Source organism: Mugil cephalus, chromosome 8, assembly GCF_022458985.1.
Source record: "Mugil cephalus isolate CIBA_MC_2020 chromosome 8, CIBA_Mcephalus_1.1, whole genome shotgun sequence".
Lineage (NCBI taxonomy): Eukaryota > Metazoa > Chordata > Actinopteri > Mugiliformes > Mugilidae > Mugil > Mugil cephalus.
Window position 1 is genome coordinate 7346616 of NC_061777.1, and position 19916 is coordinate 7366531.

The following is a 19916-nucleotide window of genomic DNA, read 5'->3' on the forward strand; positions in this document are numbered from 1 at the left end:
ATAAAACACAGAAAGACGTCTGGAACACACACAACCAAACTTTCAAATTTCCTGACTTTGAGCTCGGCTGCGTCTTTACATTATGCAACTCAAATTTGGCAACGTGCAGTGACGTAACACAACGAGAGATGTGATTAGGTAATGCAGGATGGATGACATTCGCTTGGTCATGATAACACACACACACACTCACACACATATAGGAGGTGGGTTTTAGGACATGATGCTCCACATTGACCAAAGGTATCGTGTTACTCCTTCCATTACTGCTGACTAACTCCTGGTCTCTGGCTTGAATGACAATGTCAGGGTACGCGGAGCAGGGCCATGTCCGTCCGTGTCAAGTTATCTGGCACAGAGGAGCCTGGGAAATCGGGGCCAGATGAACCCGATCCCTGAAACGGAGCCTGGCGCTGCTGATTCAGGTGTTACACATCCAGCAGCATATGGCACTCTCAGGCAAGAATGACCTTGTACATGAAAGGTCACAGAGCAGAAAACCTTCATGTAAAGAAAACTACACATGTTTTATCTTAACCTCCGGCGACCCAGCGTCCTCATACAGGATGTTGTAGGTTTGCGGTAGCTTATTCTGCTCCATTTAGACCTGTTGTCCCCACAAGGGGACACTTGTACTGGTAGCAAAGGTTCAATACACTTGTTTATTTATCCTTATTAACTTTTCTAGTTTGATATGACATGATAATTTAACAAATTCAGAGGTACTTGTTTGAGGACACTGGGATTTCATCATTTTCAAATCTGCTTTTGCTTTAAAATAAACAGTTTTATATTTTGGTGACTGAAATTGTAATGTACAGTGAAATAATCCCTATGTCCACATTTATTTATTTGATTTTTTTAAAAAATACTTCCTGTTCAAATATGATGCATATTTTTTTTTATATTTCATAGGTCGTATCAATCCCAAATCCCAAATACCTAATGATCTTAATATTAACTTAAAAAAAATTAAGATATATTCCAAACAAATGCATGGGCCCCAGGAGGTTAAACCAGGAAGTTGCAGGATACAAACCTAAATTGTATTCTGGATCATAAAACATTCATAAAGAATGAATTTAATTCTACACCAGCACAGTAAAAAATATTCAAAAACATTTATTTCTTATCTCAGTTACAAAGCAGTTTTGTCACCGACATGTTTTCCTGTCACATTTACTGATGGGGGCGCGCAAAAGGCAGGTCAGGCGAGGTGACGTCCCTTTTGCGCGACAGCGTTAAGGCCTGCGCAACATCACACAAACACAGCAGCCATCTTTAGAGTGACCTGAGAGGGATGACCTGCAACACCTCTTTCTCATTGGTAGATCTCACACCAGAGGAGGAGCACTGCAGGTTTGACTGCAGAATCCCACAGATATAATATATATATATATTTTATTATTTATTATTATCGCAACAAACAGGACTGAAGCAGGAACCTGTACCGAGGATAATGCAAACACACAGTGCCAGCTCTGAGAAGAAATACCACATTCCAAGCAGAACAAAAGCTAGATTTATAAGTACAATTTAACAAAAAAAAATTTTTATTTACATTCTGGTCTTACCTTAAAAAATATATCAGGCAATTTTACTGCTGATTGACAAATTATCAGCACCTTAATTATAAAAGCACCTTTATAATGTTTTAAAAGCACCATTGTGTCTTTGTGCATTTTTCTTCTCAAGGTGTAAACTGTACCTTGTGTCGTAACTGCATTTATGAGAACTGTGTAGGAAGATCAGCTGATTGGAACTTTTTGATTATTTCTTTATTTTTCTGTTAATTAGTAATTTTGCTTTGCATACTTTGCGTGACTTCTTTTCCCACTTAACTAACATTCAGTGTACGGTAGATTTTCGCAGGCTGTGACTGAACACCGCTAACATCTGTAACAGTCCAAACGGGTGCTCATCCTCAAAGTTTTGGTAAAAAATCTTGCAGGTAAAAAACTTGTGGTTGACCCAGGTTTGTTTGCATTTGTCGAAGTGGTCATTAGCACTTTGGTTTGTCAGTCTGTGGATGCCGTGTCCCCTGCTGCATGCAACTACACTGCATTTAGGGGGAGTCTTCAGCCCTGGCTACGGCCCACAGGTGACACAGCACTGTTTCTGGACAGACCTGAGAGAGCAGCGACCCAACAGCTTCAGCTTGTCACAGAAGCGAGATGACATGGTGTTCTTCTTGCAAAGTGGTGCTGCATAACAGAAAACACAAGCTCCATTAAAATATACTACGTTAGAAATAACACGTAAAGTCAGATTTCATTCTTCACGCTTTTCCAAAACAAAAAACAAAACATCACAGAATTTGCATGTGTGTGTTCTTAGACAAACATAGAGACTGTGGAATACAAACCTGCGTTTGTCTTGCATTCCTGCATATTGCACTTCCTGAGTGTATCTGGTTTGAAAATCTCCTCGCAGAGGCTGTTTGGCATTACAGCCAAATCCTGCTCACTTACACAGTTGACTGCACGCTCTTGCTGACCCCCACCACAACTCACAGAGCACTGCAAGTCAGACACGAACACAGCACAACCGTTCAGTGAAGATAAGAAAGAAAACTTTCAACAACTTTTCAAGCAACGAGAAGAGATTCCTTGAATGGTCACAGTGCGACTGACCTCCTCCCAGCCTTCAGTCTTCCAGTGAGTACAGGGTCTTAAACTGCACATCTCCGTGTTGTTTGGCCTCAGTGTGCTGCTACAGCGATGAGGTGCGGGACAGTACACCAACCGCTCCCTGATGCCTTCACCACAGCTTCCAGAGCACTAAGAGAAATACAAATACAAATACAAATTTTATAATCCCATTCTCATCTTCTATAACCACTTGTCCTAGAGCGTCGGGGCGGGGGACTGGAGCCTATCCCAGCTGTCATTGGGCGAGAGGCGGGTTACACCCTGGACAGGTCGCCAGTTTATCGCAGGGTACCCAGAGAGAATCCACAAAGGCACAAGGAGAACTCCAAGAGAAAGGCCTCAGCAGCCTGACACATGCACGCACACAAAAACAGTTTAGGAACAACTCAAAGGTGTTGACCTGGCCTCCGAATTCACTGGACTCCAAACTGATCAAGTATGCAGGCTGATCCACAGAGGCCCCTCCCCTCAACCCAAAGGCCCCTACGAAGATCCTGTTTCCAGACACCACAGGACACCCTCAGAAGGAATCATACCCATTGTCTAATGAGTCACAACTGTTTTGGAGGCACAAGGGAGACCTACACAATATTAGGACGGTGGTCATTGCAAATACAAGCGGCCGAAATGAGTTTCCTCTGCCTGGGCTCAGCCTTAGAGGTAGGGTAAGGAGCTCAGACACGCGGGAGGAGCTCAGAGTAGAACTACTGCTCCTCCACGTATAGAGGAGCGAGTTGAGGTGGCTCGGGCATCTAGTAAGGATGCCTCACAGACATCTCCCGTTAGAGGTGGGCATGTCCCGGGACATGATGGAGAGATTAGATCTCTCATGTGAAGAAGACAGACTGACGGATGGTCATAATGTTATGCCTGATCAGTGTAAAGGCTACATCTTGAGGAAGAACAAAACAATAACTGCAACCCTTGGTAAAAATGGTCACTGGAAGTATTATCCTACATCCATTTGTGTTAGATTGATTATGAAAATGTTTTAAAGAATCAGGCAGTTTGATGACAATATTCCTACCTGTCCCCATGGTGATATGCTCCAGGTCATACAGGACTTGTTGGGGCAGGTCAAGGAGCTAAGAGGTCTGCTGGACACATTTTGACAGTGGAAAGGTCTGAGGGGACGTTGATTCTGGGAATCAACACACTGGACTTCGCGGTACCTCCTTCCCACTAACGCACAGTCATCTGGACACTGCGGACAACGTTACAATGCAACAAACGGCTCAGAAACAGATGAAATGCGAAGACTGTCACCGAAAAACAAGTCCCTTTGGTAATTTGGAAGTAAGAGACAATTAAGTATTAAGAGTAACTAATAAATAATAAGTGTAATTATCAAATTGAGTGTCTGGAGGAAATCTAACGTTACTCACCTTGCTCCAGCTGCCACTTTGCCAGGTGGCACAGGGCTGCAGGAGACATGTACGCGCAGGCTCAGGTCTCTTCATGCTGGCACAGTCCTCGTCAGTGTTGGAGCTGCACTGGACTGTCCTCCATATTGCTCCAATTCCACATGTCGTTGAACACTGGTGATAGAGGAGTGTTTTATGGTTACAACTAAAGTTAGGTTTATAATCATGGCATGCTTTGGAAAAGGGATTTACTCCACACACCTCGCTCCAATTTCCTACAACCCAGTATAAATCCATCGTAACCGGCTCTCTAGCCATCAGGTTGTTCTGGTCACTGGTTGAGCCGCTCTTTGAACTTCCTTGTCGCTGGTTTGGGTTCCTGGAGCGACTACTTTTGGGTCCAGGTGAGGACTTTTTAGCATCAGAGGCAGAACTCTTTTTCTTGGATGCCACCGCGGGCTTCTTCATTTTAACAACCTTGGCAGTGGACTGGGGAGACGCAGCAGTGGTAGAAGGACTGTACACGGGAGTGGTGAGGGGAACCCGGTGTCTCCCCTGACTGTATGGATTGATACGTGAGGTGGTGTGGGGGCTGTGGTGAGTCGTCTTTGACCATGTTTCAGTAGTGGTGTGTGGGGTAGGGTGGGTAACCGCGGTCGGTGCTCTGGTCACGTGCACGGTACGTGGACTTGTGTGTGAAGTGGGTGTAATGAGAATATGTGGTGCGGTCGATTTGGAAAGACCTGGGAGCGATGCAGCTGTGGCAAAAACATCAAGGTCGATGATCCTCTCCTCTTCTGCAGTCCTGTCCTCAACAACATAATCGTATCCTGGAGTGTACATCAAAACATTCGGAGTGCTTCCCTCCTCCAGTTCATCCTTCTCTTCCACCTTTGTCTTTCCATTCGCTTTCCTGTCCTTTTGACTGGATTTAGTAGAGGAATCTTTCTTCGCCTTATGGCCATTTTTCTTCACCACAACATTGAACGAATTGTCGTCAGCGTCTATGATTTCGGGGACTGAGGTGGATGTCGTGGTCGGGGCTAAAGCAGTCGTCGTCTCTTGGGTGGTTGTTTTCTTACCCATAGTGACAGCGGTTGTAGGTGAAGCTGTGGAGGTTGTGCTCGTGGGAGTCCATGTATCTGAACCATAATGATTAGTGGGGTGGGGCTTAGGTGCGTTAATGCGGGTGTAATTGGGAGGGTGTCCCGGTCGTCTGCGAAGGCTTGAGTTAGGGCAGCTCTGCAAGGCGCACAGTGATCTAGACCTAGGTTTCGTTGAGGGGTCACAGGTCTTTTTGGGGGCCAGAGCACACGTGATTGTGCGCGAGCGAACACCTCCGCCACATGTGACGGGGCACTGAATAAGAGAAAGAAAAAAAAAACACAAAGGAGACAGTTACTCATTAATAAAGGACGGTTTTAAGGAAAGGCAGGTAGTGGACATGCTTTTCTGAAGCCCGTGATCTGTCTGGCTGAGGTTTGGAACACAACGCTATGAAGAAGAAAATAAAAATAACAGAGCGAGGCTTACGTCTTCCCAGCTACCGACAGCCCACTCCTGTCCACAGGGCACCTCCCTGTTGCACGATACCACAGGTTTGGGCTTAAGGAGGTGCTTGCATTCCACAGGGTGGAGCACTCTTTCCTCTCCAGAAACGGTGCGGACACAGAGAACCGTTCGCTTCTTCAACCCTTCTGGACCACAGGTGGCTGTGCAATGCTGCCAACCCCCAACCCACCACCTGAGGACCGAAGGGGTAGAGTCAAAAAACAATATATGGCAACATAGTTATATTTGTAGTATATGCAAAATCTAGATTAGGAGTGAAACTGGAAATAGAAGTCTCTGGATGTGCTCAGTATCTAGTTGCAACCAATGCACAGAAAACAACAAAAAAGAGTAAAACAGAAGCACATTTGCGAGTACACACCGAGCAGGACAATCCATGTTCTTGCACTTCCGGTGTCTGTCTTCTGGACGGCTCTCTGGGTCACACAGAGACTCATCCACGACGCCCATGTCGGTCTCAAAACAGCGCACAGGCTGGTATTGCTCACCTACGAACAAACCGGAATTAAAGAAGAAAGTTGTGATCCTGTCAACGTGCAAAAATCCCTTCTATTACAACTGTAGTATGATAGTCAAAAAAAAGCCCGACCTAAGCCACAGGTGGTGCTGCAGTCTGTCCATGCCCCGTGTCTCCAAGAGTAAATAGGTTCAGTGACTTCATTTTGCGCGTCTTTGATCTTCTTGATGGTGTACTCGAACCGAATACCTGGATTCTTCTCCTGGAACAGCAACTGAACAACCACCAAGTTCATAGCAAATGTGAGGTTTTATTATCTGGTGTCTTAATTTGTCTGTGAAGGTTCTCAGTCATAGAGGTCATGGTAATTCAAAAGGCGTTTAAAGAAAGAAGACTTCAAGAAGTTTCCACACCATTCACACATTGAAAGTGGAGGCTCACGATGACAATGGCTTTGCAAGTTTCTCAAACAAGTTTCTGATGCGTTTCCTATTTAAACCTCTATTTCAAACCAGTCTCTCAGAACTGAAGAAGCTACTCAGATGAGTGACAAAACGTCTTCAAGCAATTCTAGTCCAGCTGTCTTTCTTTAAATATCTTTTGGGTGTCTTGGAGAAAACAACTGTTTATACATGTTTTTTTTGCAAGTAATAGTTCTTTGGGAATATTGGATGCCGATTTCCTGATTGTTTGAAGCGTCAACACAGACACTAAAATCCTGATCCTTCTCTTCCATACATTTTGAATACTGAATCACCTTAAACGACTGTTCAGACTAGAGTGGCCTACCTGGAGCATCACTGGATGTTTGGTGGGTCCAGGAGCGGTGAGGTTCTCCATGTTCCCGCTGCGTTCATAGAAGAACGTCGTCTCGCCGGCCTCATACTCCCCATTCCACTGGATGATGTAGTTGCCGTTAAGGAAGTACTCCTCAGACCCCACGCTCCTGAGAGCCAGGAAGTTACCTGCCTCCTCCACTTCCTTTACCAGGATGTCCCGCGCCCCCTCAGGTATCACACCCACATCGACGTACCCTGGGAGAGGCGGGAGGGGAGTCAGAGTCACAGCGAACTAATGGATGGCCCACCATGGCTGCTGCCACACTCACATCCAGACTACCAGACAGTTTCTCTCTGATCTTTAATAGAGGGTGGGCTCAGTCTGCGGGGGTGGCTGGCATGTGTGTGTGTGTGTGTGACTGTACGTGTGCATATTCGGCGTGGGGGGCAATGCCCTGTCTCTGTTTTTTATTGTGTGTGGATGGGGGGAGGGGGGAGGGCTGGATGGGGGGGAGGACGAAAGCAGCAATGAGTGGGTCTCTGGAGTTTAATGATGTTTGTGGGAAGGTGTGTGTTTCTGTGTTTGTGAAAGGAGGGGGAGGTTTGCCCTCGGTCTAGGCCTTTTGAAGTCTTACACATCTGGGCTGGTTATCTGGAAAGGATGCTTTGCAGAGAAAACACACACAGCAAGAAAGAGGGGAGAATGGAGGGAAGGAGAGGAGCTTTTTTTTCTAATTTAAGAGCCTGTTGCTCTATTAATCTGTCTTCATGGTATGTTGATTTAGTGAGCGTTTTCCAAGCACAGTAAAATCAGCCAAAGACACGTTTCTTTAGACGAATGCAAACAGGGGCCTGCAGACACATATGCATGCACACCCTCCTACAGCGGGACAAACAGCTGCACAGTGTGGACAAGATGGCTGCCATGACAACAAAGAAACAACACAATGGTGTAATGTTAATGAACTGTCCTGGAATGACTTTACGCCTCCTGGCAGAAATTAGATCTTTTGTCTTTTTCACACTCTTTCGGTGGGGACGATCAAAGCCCTTCGTCATTAACTGGTTGCCTGTTTTGTGTTACCGAAATTTAGTAATTGCATCATTTGTCACGTTGAGATAATTTGATTTGTTCCCAGATGCTCGCATGCCCTTTGTGCTGCGCTCACCGAAGCCTTCTGCTTCATCGAATGACTTATAAACGGTCTCGCAGCTCGTGCCGTCGCCCAAACAGACTCCGCAACGATCCTCCACCGCGTTTGAGTCGATGCCAAAGTCGCAGCCCACCGCCTACAAACACACAACACACACAAAAAAAACACAACCAAAAAAAAAAAAACCCACATCATCAGCATAATAAAAGATTCTACAGAAAGTCTCCTCCCTCTGTTTTTCTGTAGTTAAGCTGCAACATGTCCCACTGCCCCACTATAACCACCCAGTCTCTATTCGTCTCTTACCCAGCCACACTACCTTGCACACTCCGTTGACACAGATGTTTCTGGACTTGTTGTTCATGAAGCACGGCGTTCCATCCGTTACGGTGTCAAACATCTTCTCGGAAAAGTACTCATTAACTGGTCGACAGTGCAGCTCACAGGGAGTTACTAGGGATGGATGTGACACCGCAACCTTTATATAATGAACATCTTCTCATAAACACACTTAAATTATATGCATTTTGTAATTCGTAACAATAGTGATTAAAATCCAGCAGAACTTTAGGGACATGCTCCATTACAGGCCTCTGATGAAGGCTTCACTGGGGGATTTGAAGTGTAAATGCTGCCCCCTGTTGATTTACATATAGAATTGCAAGTGCAAAGAAGAGCTGACAGTCTGTACCTACACCAATATATCTGTGTTATCTTTTATTTTATACATGGGATTTTGATGACTTACATGAATTAGATACGGGAACCCACTGGTAGAGCTCGTTGTGGTAAGGCACAGTGTCAAACTCACTGCACAGCATCTCTCTGAAGGTTGGTTTGAGGTTCTGACAGGGCTTCGTGTTGCACGTGCGATACCGCTTCCTTTCACCTGTGCAGTACTTGCCCCCAAACTCTGGCCTTCAAACAACAGCGGCACAGTGTACGTCAGCCAATTATTTGTTATGGAAGACTAAGCGTTAACTGCAGAACAGTGCAGTCTGCTCTTACTTTGGGTTGTTGCATTCCCTGTCTGCTGACTGAACTCCAGTTCCACACGTCCTGGAACAGTAAGACCAGGTGCTCCACTGCCCCCAGCCTCCGTTCACCGTCTCTGGGAGTTTCCCCACAATCACACACTCTCCGGAGATGCACCACTGAATAAAATAAAAAATACACTCGTCAGATAACTCTAGTAACAAGTGTATTATTATGCATTTAACACCAGGGACACCCTATGCGACTTCTTCACCTTCTCTGGTCCACAGCGAGTACCATCAATAGGTGAGTCCAGTTTGGAGCGGCACGACCCGTTCACTGAACACCAGAGGATCTGGCAAACGTTCTGAAATAATAAAAAAAAAATAAACAATGCAAAAAGGATCTAATTTCTCTAAAATGTCTGACTTTGTCTGGTGCAAAACACTCACGTCAACCTCTGGGCAGAAGGTTGCATTTTGTCCGTACTGGAGCTGGCACTGATGGTGTGTGGTATAGCGAATGCCGAGGCGAGCCAGTGGGGTGGTTAGGTCCTTCTTGGAAGGACGATCATCCAGACAGAAACCCCAACCACGGCTAAAACAGATGAACAAAGATCAGGTGACAAGGTGACAATTAAAAAGGAAAAGGGTAACAGACAAAGACTTCAGCGGGGTTTTTTTGCTCAGAGTTAAGCCGAAAAAGTCCAGTATTAAACCAAAGAGAGCGAACTAGAATCTTAGATAGTCACTTGGGGCAAGAGTTCAGTGAGCACGAGCTCTGACCTCTGACTCCGTAGCAGCTGTGAAAGCGTTTATGTCAAGGGAGGAATTCTTAAAGTCTGCATCGACATGCTAGAAAATAATCAGGAAGTCAAAGCAAACACCAACAGATGCTCGCGCTAGGGCGGACACCCTCTCCTGCTCTTATTTGGCTCCTCCGGCGTTTTCTGCCATTTGCCAGATTTTCTTTCTACGAGTGAATGAATCTTGTTCGACATATTTGCTCTCCTGTTCTTTGCTTTCTGTTGGTTGTGACCAAACACATAGTTGATTTTGGATCCTCTCTACGCGCCACATATCCACTTCACATGCATCCAGGTGTTAGTGCAGTTTGAAATGTTTCCCATTTTCACAATCTTGGATATTCTCCTATGTTCCAGACATTTTTTTTTAAACCAAATACAGCCGTGTTATTTTTTCATTTATTAACAGATTCAGACTTACTCGAGGAAGCGTGTGATGTATTCCTTGGAGCAGGGAGACCAGGTGAGAGGCGAGCTGTCGTACATCAGCTGTCTGGACATGATGAACGGGTGCCTCCCCTCCAGCTCGCAGTCGTTCCCCTGGCCGTCGTGATGAATCCCAAAGCTGCGTTCAAGCACAGTCAGCACGACCATTTATTATCATTTATTAACACACTTTCATAGCACACCGTTAGTGGAAAGTGGAAAAGTACATTTATTTTGTTCCTTGCAAGCAGCTCTTAATCCCAAATTGATGCTGGACCAAACTCCCATATAATATAAACATATTATTTATCAGTAAAATCCAGCTGACAATGAACAATTCCTTTGCAAAAACTACAAACTTCTAATCCAACACCTCTGTCTATTCCCTTTGATGCTCTACACTCACACGACAACAAACTTCTCATATATCTATGGTTTTTATGTTGGGTTACAGTATACTTAGTCATTATTTTGCACCCAGCCAATCCACTAATGGGCTGATGAGCTAATGCTAGGAGATTTTATGACACACATGTTCATGTACCGTGGCTTCCTCTATAGTAACCGCTCATGGGAAAAAAGGTGCCTTCTTTGTCCCGCTGACCATTGTTCCGATCTCCCATTATTCAGGATTTCACAACAGTTACATATCCACACATGCACACATGCACACGTAAAAAGACCTGTGGCCCATCTCGTGAGCGACGGTGAAGGAGACAGGTAGTCCCGAATCCTCATTGATGTTGCAGCTGCGGTGGGGTTGACACATCCCAGACAGATGAGACAGACCCAGGGTCTCGCAGGGGTGGTTCATTCCTGCACAGATGTCTTTCCTGCAGGGGAAAGACGAGTAAATTATGTCTCTGCGAGCAGCATCTCTAACAGTAGAGTGGATAATGAATGTCTTGTTTCGGTGATTTAATATGCTGAAACTGCTGACGTGTCCACATGCACGTGTCACTCGCCTGGTGATGAGCACGGCCACGTCATGGTGAGCCGGGTGTGTGTCACTCTGCGGATTTAGGTTCTTCTGCCAAGCACAGAAACTGGCCAAAGTGGTGTCTGCATGGTGGACGATCTTCAACCCTTTCTGCAACAGACGGCAGAATCAGGAATGTAATTCTGCATCTTTTAAATTTGTGAACATGTCTGAATAAAGCTTTGTCAGTCGAGCAAACGAGGGTGCAGCGTGAGTTCTCCTCCATTTATTTCCACACAAGGCAACAGGATTCCTTTTGATGCAAGGAAAGAAATTGGAGGGATACACAGTCTAATTCATGCAAATAAAGTTTGCCGGGTTACAGCATATTTGACACATTCTTGGAGCCCGTCACTGCGGTTATTACTTATATGCCTTTTTTAAATTGTTTTTTCAGTTTGTAAGATTAATCTCTTGCAAAGTCTAATGCAAATCACACTGCACACTGGGCTTTAACTGTTGCCAACCATCTGGAAGTCTCTAACAAATGCTCTTTCCCAAACGTGTATGTGCCTGTCTTGTTAAACCTTCAGTGTAAACAGATAAAAGCAGATACAAGTTTATGGAAGGCGTTCTTCAGATGAGTGTTACCTCTTCTCCTTGTAGCAGAATGAGCCGCACTAAGATGACATGGATGGCATTGCCAATGCTGGCGTCGTGAAAGATCCCAGCCACCTGTCAACACAAAATAATAACTGAGCGGCATTGAATGGAAGCAGTAAAATCTCCAATATCCAAAGCATCGCAGATAAATATTCCCTGATTCCCTAAATATTCCCACCATTAATGATGCTCCTTAATGATGATGATAGGCTAAATCTAAACACAGCCCAAAGGCGTCTCTGGCTGGGAAGCACAGCTGTAAAAAAACAATGTTAGCGCTTCGATGGCAATCACCACACTCTCTATCAATCAATCAGTGCAAACAACTTCTTGTAGATATTCTATTACTGGAACTTTCCACTGTGAAACTAATGGAGCTAAATGTCAGACAATAGCCTGTTGGAATGATATCTTAGAACTTGTTGAGGCCTTTTAACTTCCAGTTTGTACACTGCATTGTTCATATCTTAAGGATGAGATAGAAAAAGCCCATATATGTATTTATATGTACTTGTTTGTTTGTAAGCAAAGTTTACAACTGTTTTTCATTTTATTTCTATTTGTCTCTTAATTTAATTAATTAATTAATTATTTTCTCTCTGTTTATTCCAAGGAGGGTTATTGGGATCAGAGGGAGGCAGCGAGTGGGTGGGTTTGGTGCTCACGAACGGGGGGAATCCAATGGGATATGCATAAGTATATTTATTTATTTAAAACTGAATATAATGCATATGTCTGTAACAAAGAAAACCAAACTAAAAACTTATTACAAAAATGATTCAGACGCCTTACCATGTTCATGATGGTGAAGATGTAGGACTCCACATTATCGCTTCCGTGGTATTCGATGAGTTTGGCGTCAGCCACCACCATGGTCTCCACCCAGCGCTCTCTGCTAACGGAGCGCTTTGAGCGGGACTGAACCGGATCCTCGTTGTTCTGCTGCTCCCTCTCCCACTCCTCTCTCTCCCTCTCCACCTGGACAGAGTCACGAGGGGCATCTAAAACGTGGACAATGGAAGACATCACTTGCAGTGCAATTGTGGCTTGGGCTTTGCCAGAAAGACGCTTACGATGCACAAATTCAAACAATACCTCGAACTCCACAGGCGCTGGGTTTGTCGTTGGACTCGACGTCGCGTTTTCTTCTGTGGCTTTCTGCAGTAACTCTTGGATAGATGACGTGAGGCTCTGGAGCCCCCGCAGGATCGTCTGAAGATTTCTGGACAGGTTCAATGAAATGATGTCCCTCTGGCAGGGAGAAGAAGCCTCTCTGAGGACAAATACATTGATAAATATGCATTAAATGCTGAGAAATTTTAATTTCCTGTGCATTGAAAAGACACCAAAATCTGAAAACTGCAACATCCCAGTATTAGGAGGATGGCTCTCTGTCTGTAACTCCTGACTGCAAAGGGTGCACAAGTAGCCGTCCCCTTTCCAAACCTCATGAAAGGACTGCTCCACAGCAATTTCCATCTGGGTGGAATCTATCATTAGTCAACAGATCTGAATATGAACCTTTCTCCTTTCCCTCGGGGAAATTCTCTGTCTGCTGCAGCAGCAACACAACGACTTCTTCCTAAGTATGCCATGCATGTTCTTACTGGTGCAGGCTATTCACTTGCTGATCACCGACGTCCGCTTGTGAACACACACACACATAGATACGCGCCCTTGCACACAAATAAAACGACAAGAGAGCATGCATTCAGTACATACGCATGCAAACACACACGGGGGGAAGATCTCCAACGTGCACCCATAAACACTTGCATTAGGAATGCTGCACTTTGTCTTCATTATAGAGATTCTGTGTGCGTTCCTGTGTGAGTATGTGTATGGGTTTTGTATTGAGTTCAGTCCAAACATGTCTGGACTGTTCCAGGGTGAACCTTTCCTTTTGCTAAAGCAACCCACAAAAACTCTCATCAGCAAAGAAAAGAGGCTTTTCTTCAGTATGAACTGCACACAAATAAACGTATCCGGGAGATTTACCTGCCTCAACACCAGCTGTTCTTAAAATCTGATTGCTGGGTCAAATTCTTTGTTTCTTTCTAAATATTTCAGGAGCAGGAGGAAACAAAATTAGGCCGTTCTGGTTCCAGGGATCTACCACTTGATTTTCTGGGTCATCCTGATAAGTTTGACGTGTGTTTCTTTGGAGACAAAAAAAGTCAAGCCCATTCATTCAACAGTCTGCACACCTCTGATTGGATATCCCATGGCACCATACGAGCCTGGAATCCCTTTGGAAAGACTGTGTTACTCTTCCTGTTAATATGAATCTCATGAAACAAGAGAAAGTGTCCAGATGCATCTACGCTGTTCGGGATTGCCACTGAACAAAAGTCCTCTGTGTATGCTTGAGGTTTGGCTATTTTTGTTTGAAAGAAATACTGGGGAAGGGTTTTCTAGGCCTGACTCAGAGTGTGGCCTTCAGCCAGAGCTCCAAGAACTCTGGTGGACTCATCTGTAAAGCATGCGGTCTGATATGTCTATGGTCAGCCGGGACATATTCCCAGAGGCCCTGTGCAGAGAAACACTCTGAGCTGATTTCGATGTTACTATTTGTCTCATTCAGAGACCTATAGTACAGTAGAGTTTCAGGCCGATTCTTTTACAGTTTTGTTGTCTGCTGTCGTGCCTTCCTGTCGTCTCCTGCACGTATTTTTGAGTGCTAAACTTTCAGTGAGTCCCAGCTGACAAACGCAGGTGGTGGAGTGCAGATCAGCCAGGAAGGAATGCTACAGAGAGGCCCATCCAAACACTCCGACCATAGCTCTGCATGATATGTATAATGTGCATACCAAAAGCAGTCCTACTGTGCAACACAGCGTGCGAGGCTTTGCTTGTACAGTGTGGTTATGGCGTTACTTCTGATCCTTAAATTACTAAGCACTGATCGCTGCTCCACAAACAAAGACGGCTTGAAAGGACTCCAGCTCGGACTTTGTTTGCCCTTTTAGCAAAAGTGGGGAATTACCTCGGACCTATTCTAAATCCTGACCACCCTGCAAACTTTAACAACCTCAAACTGGAGTTCACTCACCACTTCCAACCCTTTGCCCTTCTCCACCTATTCTCCATTATTCCCCTCCTCTGACCAAGAGGAAGCTTTTTTTGGGGTGTGAGGTGCAAGAGCCAGGGGAGGTTACCACAACACAGGTCTGTGTTCTAAATACACCAGCCATGTGGAACTGCTTTACTTTTGTTTCCTGCTTCTGCTTCGGTTTTGGAGTGCTGGCCAACTAGGTCTGAAATAAAGTCTCTGCTGTTACACAGCCTGCACCCTCAGGAGTGATTAGGGGGACACAAGGAGAGGTGGGGGCTGATGGCGCTCATTAGTGCAAAAATGATTAATCAATCACGAATAATCACGACAATTTTCTAGCAAACAAATGTGCATTTATTCTTAAACAACTATTTCTCTGCAATTATAGGTCCAACTGTACTTAAGTTGTGTTTTATTTTTCCTTTTAAAGCTCACTCTGCCTGCGGGCTAATTTCTTCCTCAAAGGTCAAAGACATTATTACCCCTTTTCATCTGCATAGTGCGAAGGAGCATTCATTTAAGTGAGGAAAATACCAATATAATAGGTCTGAACCAGTATGTTCTTGCCTTGCGCTGCGCCTTGGGGATTAAAGAGTCTACACAGAAAGTTTTGGGTTACTTCAATAGATGGTTTTCCCACGAAAAAGAAAAGAACAGTGAGAGTATTCTCCACGCAGTTGCTCTGGTTTCAGATAAAGTGAATACTGTGTAGCTCACCGGAAAAAAAAATCTATATGCCTGAGCAACCGCGGCAGTGATTTTGCAACCAGAGGAAGGATGTTAGTGTTAGTGAGAGGATGTAGATGCATGTTCCTGTGTGTCAGGTACATTTGCAACAATTAGTAATTTATGGGAGTTTGGAACTTACTTTGATAACCATTTATTAATCAGACAGGTAAAATAAATCTGCCTTTGGTTCCAGCTTAGAAATATGAACATTTACTGACTTTCCTAGTCTTGCTGTATAGTAAAATGTTTGGTTGCGGTATAAGTTTTTTTCTATTGTTTCATGATGTTTTATTGATTATTTTATTAATCTAAGACTAGATGCACAGTTTCTTTTTGTTCCTCCAATCTGTTCTTAGTTTAAAGATGACAGGTTGTAAATAATTCAGCCAACTTAGGGCAATTATCTTTACCAAGAAAGCAGAACAGTTTAACTGTAATCATAATTTGTGGACAACTTGACAAATAGTATATTAGCACCATGCCAAATATTCTTTTGACACACATATCCGAGGTCTTTAAAGTACATGCAAATGCTTAGTATGTGTGTAATTCAAAGTTTTTTTCCTGTTTGTTTAGCATCTACTACTTTGTGCTGCACAAAGAACCGAATATAACGAATCTATGTCTTGAGGCAATCCCTCCACTCTCTCTTTGTTTCTTCAGGGCAAATGACCTCCATAGCAGCTGGAAAGATTTCACTCCCACATCTGTCTGGCTGAGTCTTGCTGTTTAGTGGTCTCTCTGTGGTTATAGCTGCTATAAACCTTCTTCCCCAGAACAGAAAATCAGTGTAATAGATCATAGCGGTTTCCCCGGTAGGTCGGGGAGAAGGGACAAACCGGAGCGTTCATTACTGAAGAATTAGAAGGAATAAGCCTAGATATGTTGTAGATAAGCGGTGGAATTTTGAGTGACATAACGCATTTTCCCTTTGAGGATTACTTAAAGGAGTGTAAACTGGGTCAGGTATAAATTATGGCACTGCCGAGCTGGCTGTCATTTCAGTCTCATTGCTCCGAGACACATGTAACAAATGGACTGCTTTTACAAGATTTGGCAGGAAGAGACGGTGCAACCCACACAAACATAACCGAGAGGCAGGAGGCAAGACCCTGCAGGAGAGGAATTCCTGCTGTGTCACAATCAAACACGAACACGGAGACATACTCCACGGCTAAAAGAAGTGACACATCACATCTTTCCGAGGCTGGAATTCCTCCAACTTCCTATTACCTTACATAGATTATGAAGAGTGTGTTTTGAGGAAGTAGTATCTACACATCACACATTTCTCTTGTCATATGGTGCACACGTTGTTTCATGGGATCATGATTTTTCTTTTTATCTATATATGTCAGATTGTAACTTCATATTACTGCCGTCCAGCTGCATTCTCTCCTTTGTAGCTGAAGTATTTTTTGATTAGAAACACTACTGCGTAAGTTAAAAAAAGCTTAAGTTCACTGAACAAAATGGATGGCCATATTCTTCTCTTTCCCCATCTGCCAAACCTCTTTGTTCATCTCTATAAAAATGTGCCACAGCCTAATTCTGAAGCTCTCTCTCAGAATAGAACAAAGTAACGACGCACGTCCAGGGAAGGGTTGCAAAGAGTGTCCGCAAGAACAGATGGAGATATGAGGGAACGCATGAAAGAATGAATGAGTGTGGGTGAAAGAAAAAAGGGAAACTATCTGACAGACAAAGGACAGAGAAAGGGGGTCTCATGGCTGGCGGTGAAGCAGTGGCCGTCTGCCGGTCTGCAGCACACTCGTTCTGCAAATAGCGTCAGGAAGTCTTTGAAGAGGGAGCTAACAGACAGGCCACTGTCAGATGGAACAGGTTTGCTTTGCTCTCTTCCAACTGCCTAAACCACATACTAACTTCCCCACAGCGATGCCCACTCTTCAGGGTATTAAAAAAACATCCTGACAATTTTTCAAAGCAACTATCCAGCACGAAAGCTGTTCACTCTGATGAATGAGGCTTAAAATGGACCTTCTTTCTTTGTTGCCTGCATAAAACAAAGCGACTTCTTACCAGTCCTTTGCACGTGCTGATGGCAGCAGTCCCTCTCACATCAGGGGCTTCCACAGTGCCAAGGAGGTGGCAGGAATTCCCCTCTGACAAACCATGCTCAGTCCTGTTGGCACTGCCATTCCTCTTCTCCAGGATGTAGTCATTGGAAACCAGCTGACTGTTTGCAGTCAGATTGAACAATAAAGCTCGACCCTTGTAGTTGATCTTGTAGTAAACCTGTCCCTCCGGAGTAAGGGGCTGGAGGTCACGTCTGACTCTCCCACCCTTAAAGTGGTGAGACACAGAGTGGGAGATGAACCCTCCATCAGCGCTGGTTTTCACCGGGTGGACAATGGACAGGTCTGAGTTTGACTGGGACAGGTGACCTGCAGAAGAGAGTCAAGCACAACATGAATACACAGATCTGCACCGTCAGTGCACGCCGGTGATGATGCACCATGCAAGCTTTTCTAGCGTGTATTAATAAGCGTGCAAAGACGTGCGGCTTCAGCTTTAGCAGCACCACACTGACCTTGCTCTGCAAAGAGCGAGAGGAGCCTGCTGTAATCGATGAGATCTTCGCGACCGGCGGCCACAATAAAAACAAAGTGCAGCAGAAAAAGAACGGGGCGCTCCTGCGAACATCGCATATTTCACGTAACCAAACTCAAAGCGCTGGAAAAGAGTCCTCGGCATTGGAGTTCCAGTGGCGTCTGAGGGGACCACTGCGATCCTGAGCTGCACTGTGTCATGACATGAACAAGCTCCGAGGGGAAACATGCGCCGTGGAAGACTGGGAGCCAGATCATGGTTTGAAGAGGGAGAAAGCTCCGGCTCTGCGGAGGAAGGAGGAGGAGGGGAGGAGTGATCTTGGGACCAGTGTCTACTTTCCTTGCCGGAGCGAGGGGGAGCAGGGCGCTGCAGAAGGAGGAGAAGAAGATTATTTGAATAAACGTCCAGCTCTGTGCATGTGTGTGTCCGGACTTGTCTTCAGCAGCGACGCGTCATTAGCGCCAATGAACGCTGGGTCTAATTATTCATTCATCATGGATTCGGCTTTTTGGAAGCAGAGGAATTTAGTTGTAGCCTAGGGGCATTGTTGCACTGACTAACTCAGCATCAACCTAATAGAGACAAGAAAGAAAGAAAGAAAGAAAGAAAAAAGACTTTTATTAGAGTTAACTGAATGCTGCATTATTTGCTTTTACGCAGATCAGACATAATATTGTAGGTCTCCCTTGTGCATCCAAAACAGTTGTGACTCATCAGAGAATGGACATGGACCCTCTGAGGGTGTCCTGTGAATGTTGCTAGTGAGGATCTTTGGGACCTATGGGTTGGGGACGGGTCTCTGTGGTTCATCCTAAAGTTTGATCAGTTTGGGATCTAGTGAATTTGGACGCCAGGTCAACACCTCCTGCTGTTCTTCATGTTTTTTTGAATTGTTCCTAACTTGTCTTTGTGTGTGTGTGTGTGTCAGGCTGCATCCTGCTCGGGATGACTGCTGCCATCAAGGAGTGTCATTGCTATGGGGTGCGGGTGCCTGGTCTGGCCTGTGTGGGTGCTACATGTCCAAGTAACATCCACTCGAATGCCACATTCAAAAAGTTTCCCAGTAGAACATTGTATTCTCTCAAGATGATCATTGTCACATTCATTTCTCCTATCAGATTTCAGACAATCAAATCACAAATCACACATGACATTCAGCACATATCACACGCAAGACCCAGCACAAGTCACAATACCACAAACATCACAAACAGTTGCACGAGACACATGATGGTGAAAAAACCCTCTCCTGCTGAGGTTGTTCAGGGCAGATATGTTGTAATGAAGTTCTTGGCAAAGTGTGTCTTTTTCCAAGCTTTTGTCTGTATGGGATACCCGAGGGGAGGAGTGAAATATGGGTTGAGGGGTTCACCAGGGCCATGTGCTATTGCTTTACAGGTTATTGCAGTGCTAACTTGAGCTGATAGGTTGGCAGCAGGGAGGCCGATTATTTGGAGCATGTGTGATGTGTATGAGTGGTTTTAATCTTGTGGCTGAACAATGTGTGATCAATATTCCCCAGACGCTTTAACCAATCTGTTTAGAAGTTTTAAAGTTTTCTAATATACCAAACACACCTAAAGGATTAGTCCGTCCACTGTGCTGAAATCACGTTTATCTGCCTGATGATGTGATCAAATAGGTCTTCCTGTCACTCAAACATGTCATGAATGGGGAAGTTATGTAAAAATGCATAAGAGTGAGTCAACCTTAGCCAGATAATTATCAGTTGTGTAACAGTAGTCTGTGCAAACTGACGCGGACTTTAGCTACCAATATCACAGCTCTCTGTATAA

At 44.7% G+C, this 19916-nt stretch overlaps 1 protein-coding gene across 1 annotated transcript; it reads right to left on the reverse strand.

Annotated features, from left to right (window-relative positions):
- Nucleotides 1–1106: 1106 nt before the first annotated feature.
- On the reverse strand, nucleotides 1107–18457 carry adamts12 (ADAM metallopeptidase with thrombospondin type 1 motif, 12). The gene is made up of 24 exons (XM_047592829.1): nucleotides 18101–18457; nucleotides 17590–17954; nucleotides 12861–13038; nucleotides 12558–12766; nucleotides 11754–11837; nucleotides 11149–11273; nucleotides 10867–11016; nucleotides 10179–10322; nucleotides 9405–9549; nucleotides 9227–9319; nucleotides 8986–9131; nucleotides 8726–8895; nucleotides 8297–8430; nucleotides 7993–8113; nucleotides 6834–7078; nucleotides 6177–6318; nucleotides 5949–6075; nucleotides 5549–5759; nucleotides 4277–5374; nucleotides 4037–4189; nucleotides 3679–3855; nucleotides 2634–2780; nucleotides 2366–2519; nucleotides 1107–2204 (listed from the first exon to the last, which is right to left on the reverse strand). The coding sequence occupies exons 1-24, from the start codon at nucleotides 18216–18218 to the stop codon at nucleotides 2089–2091; spliced, it is 4752 nt and encodes a 1583-aa protein (XP_047448785.1). The 5' UTR covers nucleotides 18219–18457; the 3' UTR covers nucleotides 1107–2088.
- Nucleotides 18458–19916: the final 1459 nt, after the last annotated feature.

Excerpts from the sequence above, each read along its gene's own strand:
- adamts12 (XM_047592829.1), bottom strand. The coding sequence starts at position 18,218 with ATGCGATGTTCGCAGGAGCGCCCCGTTCTTTTTCTGCTGCACTTTGTT. Across the intron at positions 9,132-9,226 it reads CTCGCTGTGGACCAGAGAAG|TGGTGCATCTCCGGAGAGTG; the intron begins GTGAAGAAGTCG and ends TATTTTATTCAG. Across the intron at positions 6,076-6,176 it reads CAGCACCACCTGTGGCTTAG|GTGAGCAATACCAGCCTGTG; the intron begins GTCGGGCTTTTT and ends GTTTGTTCGTAG.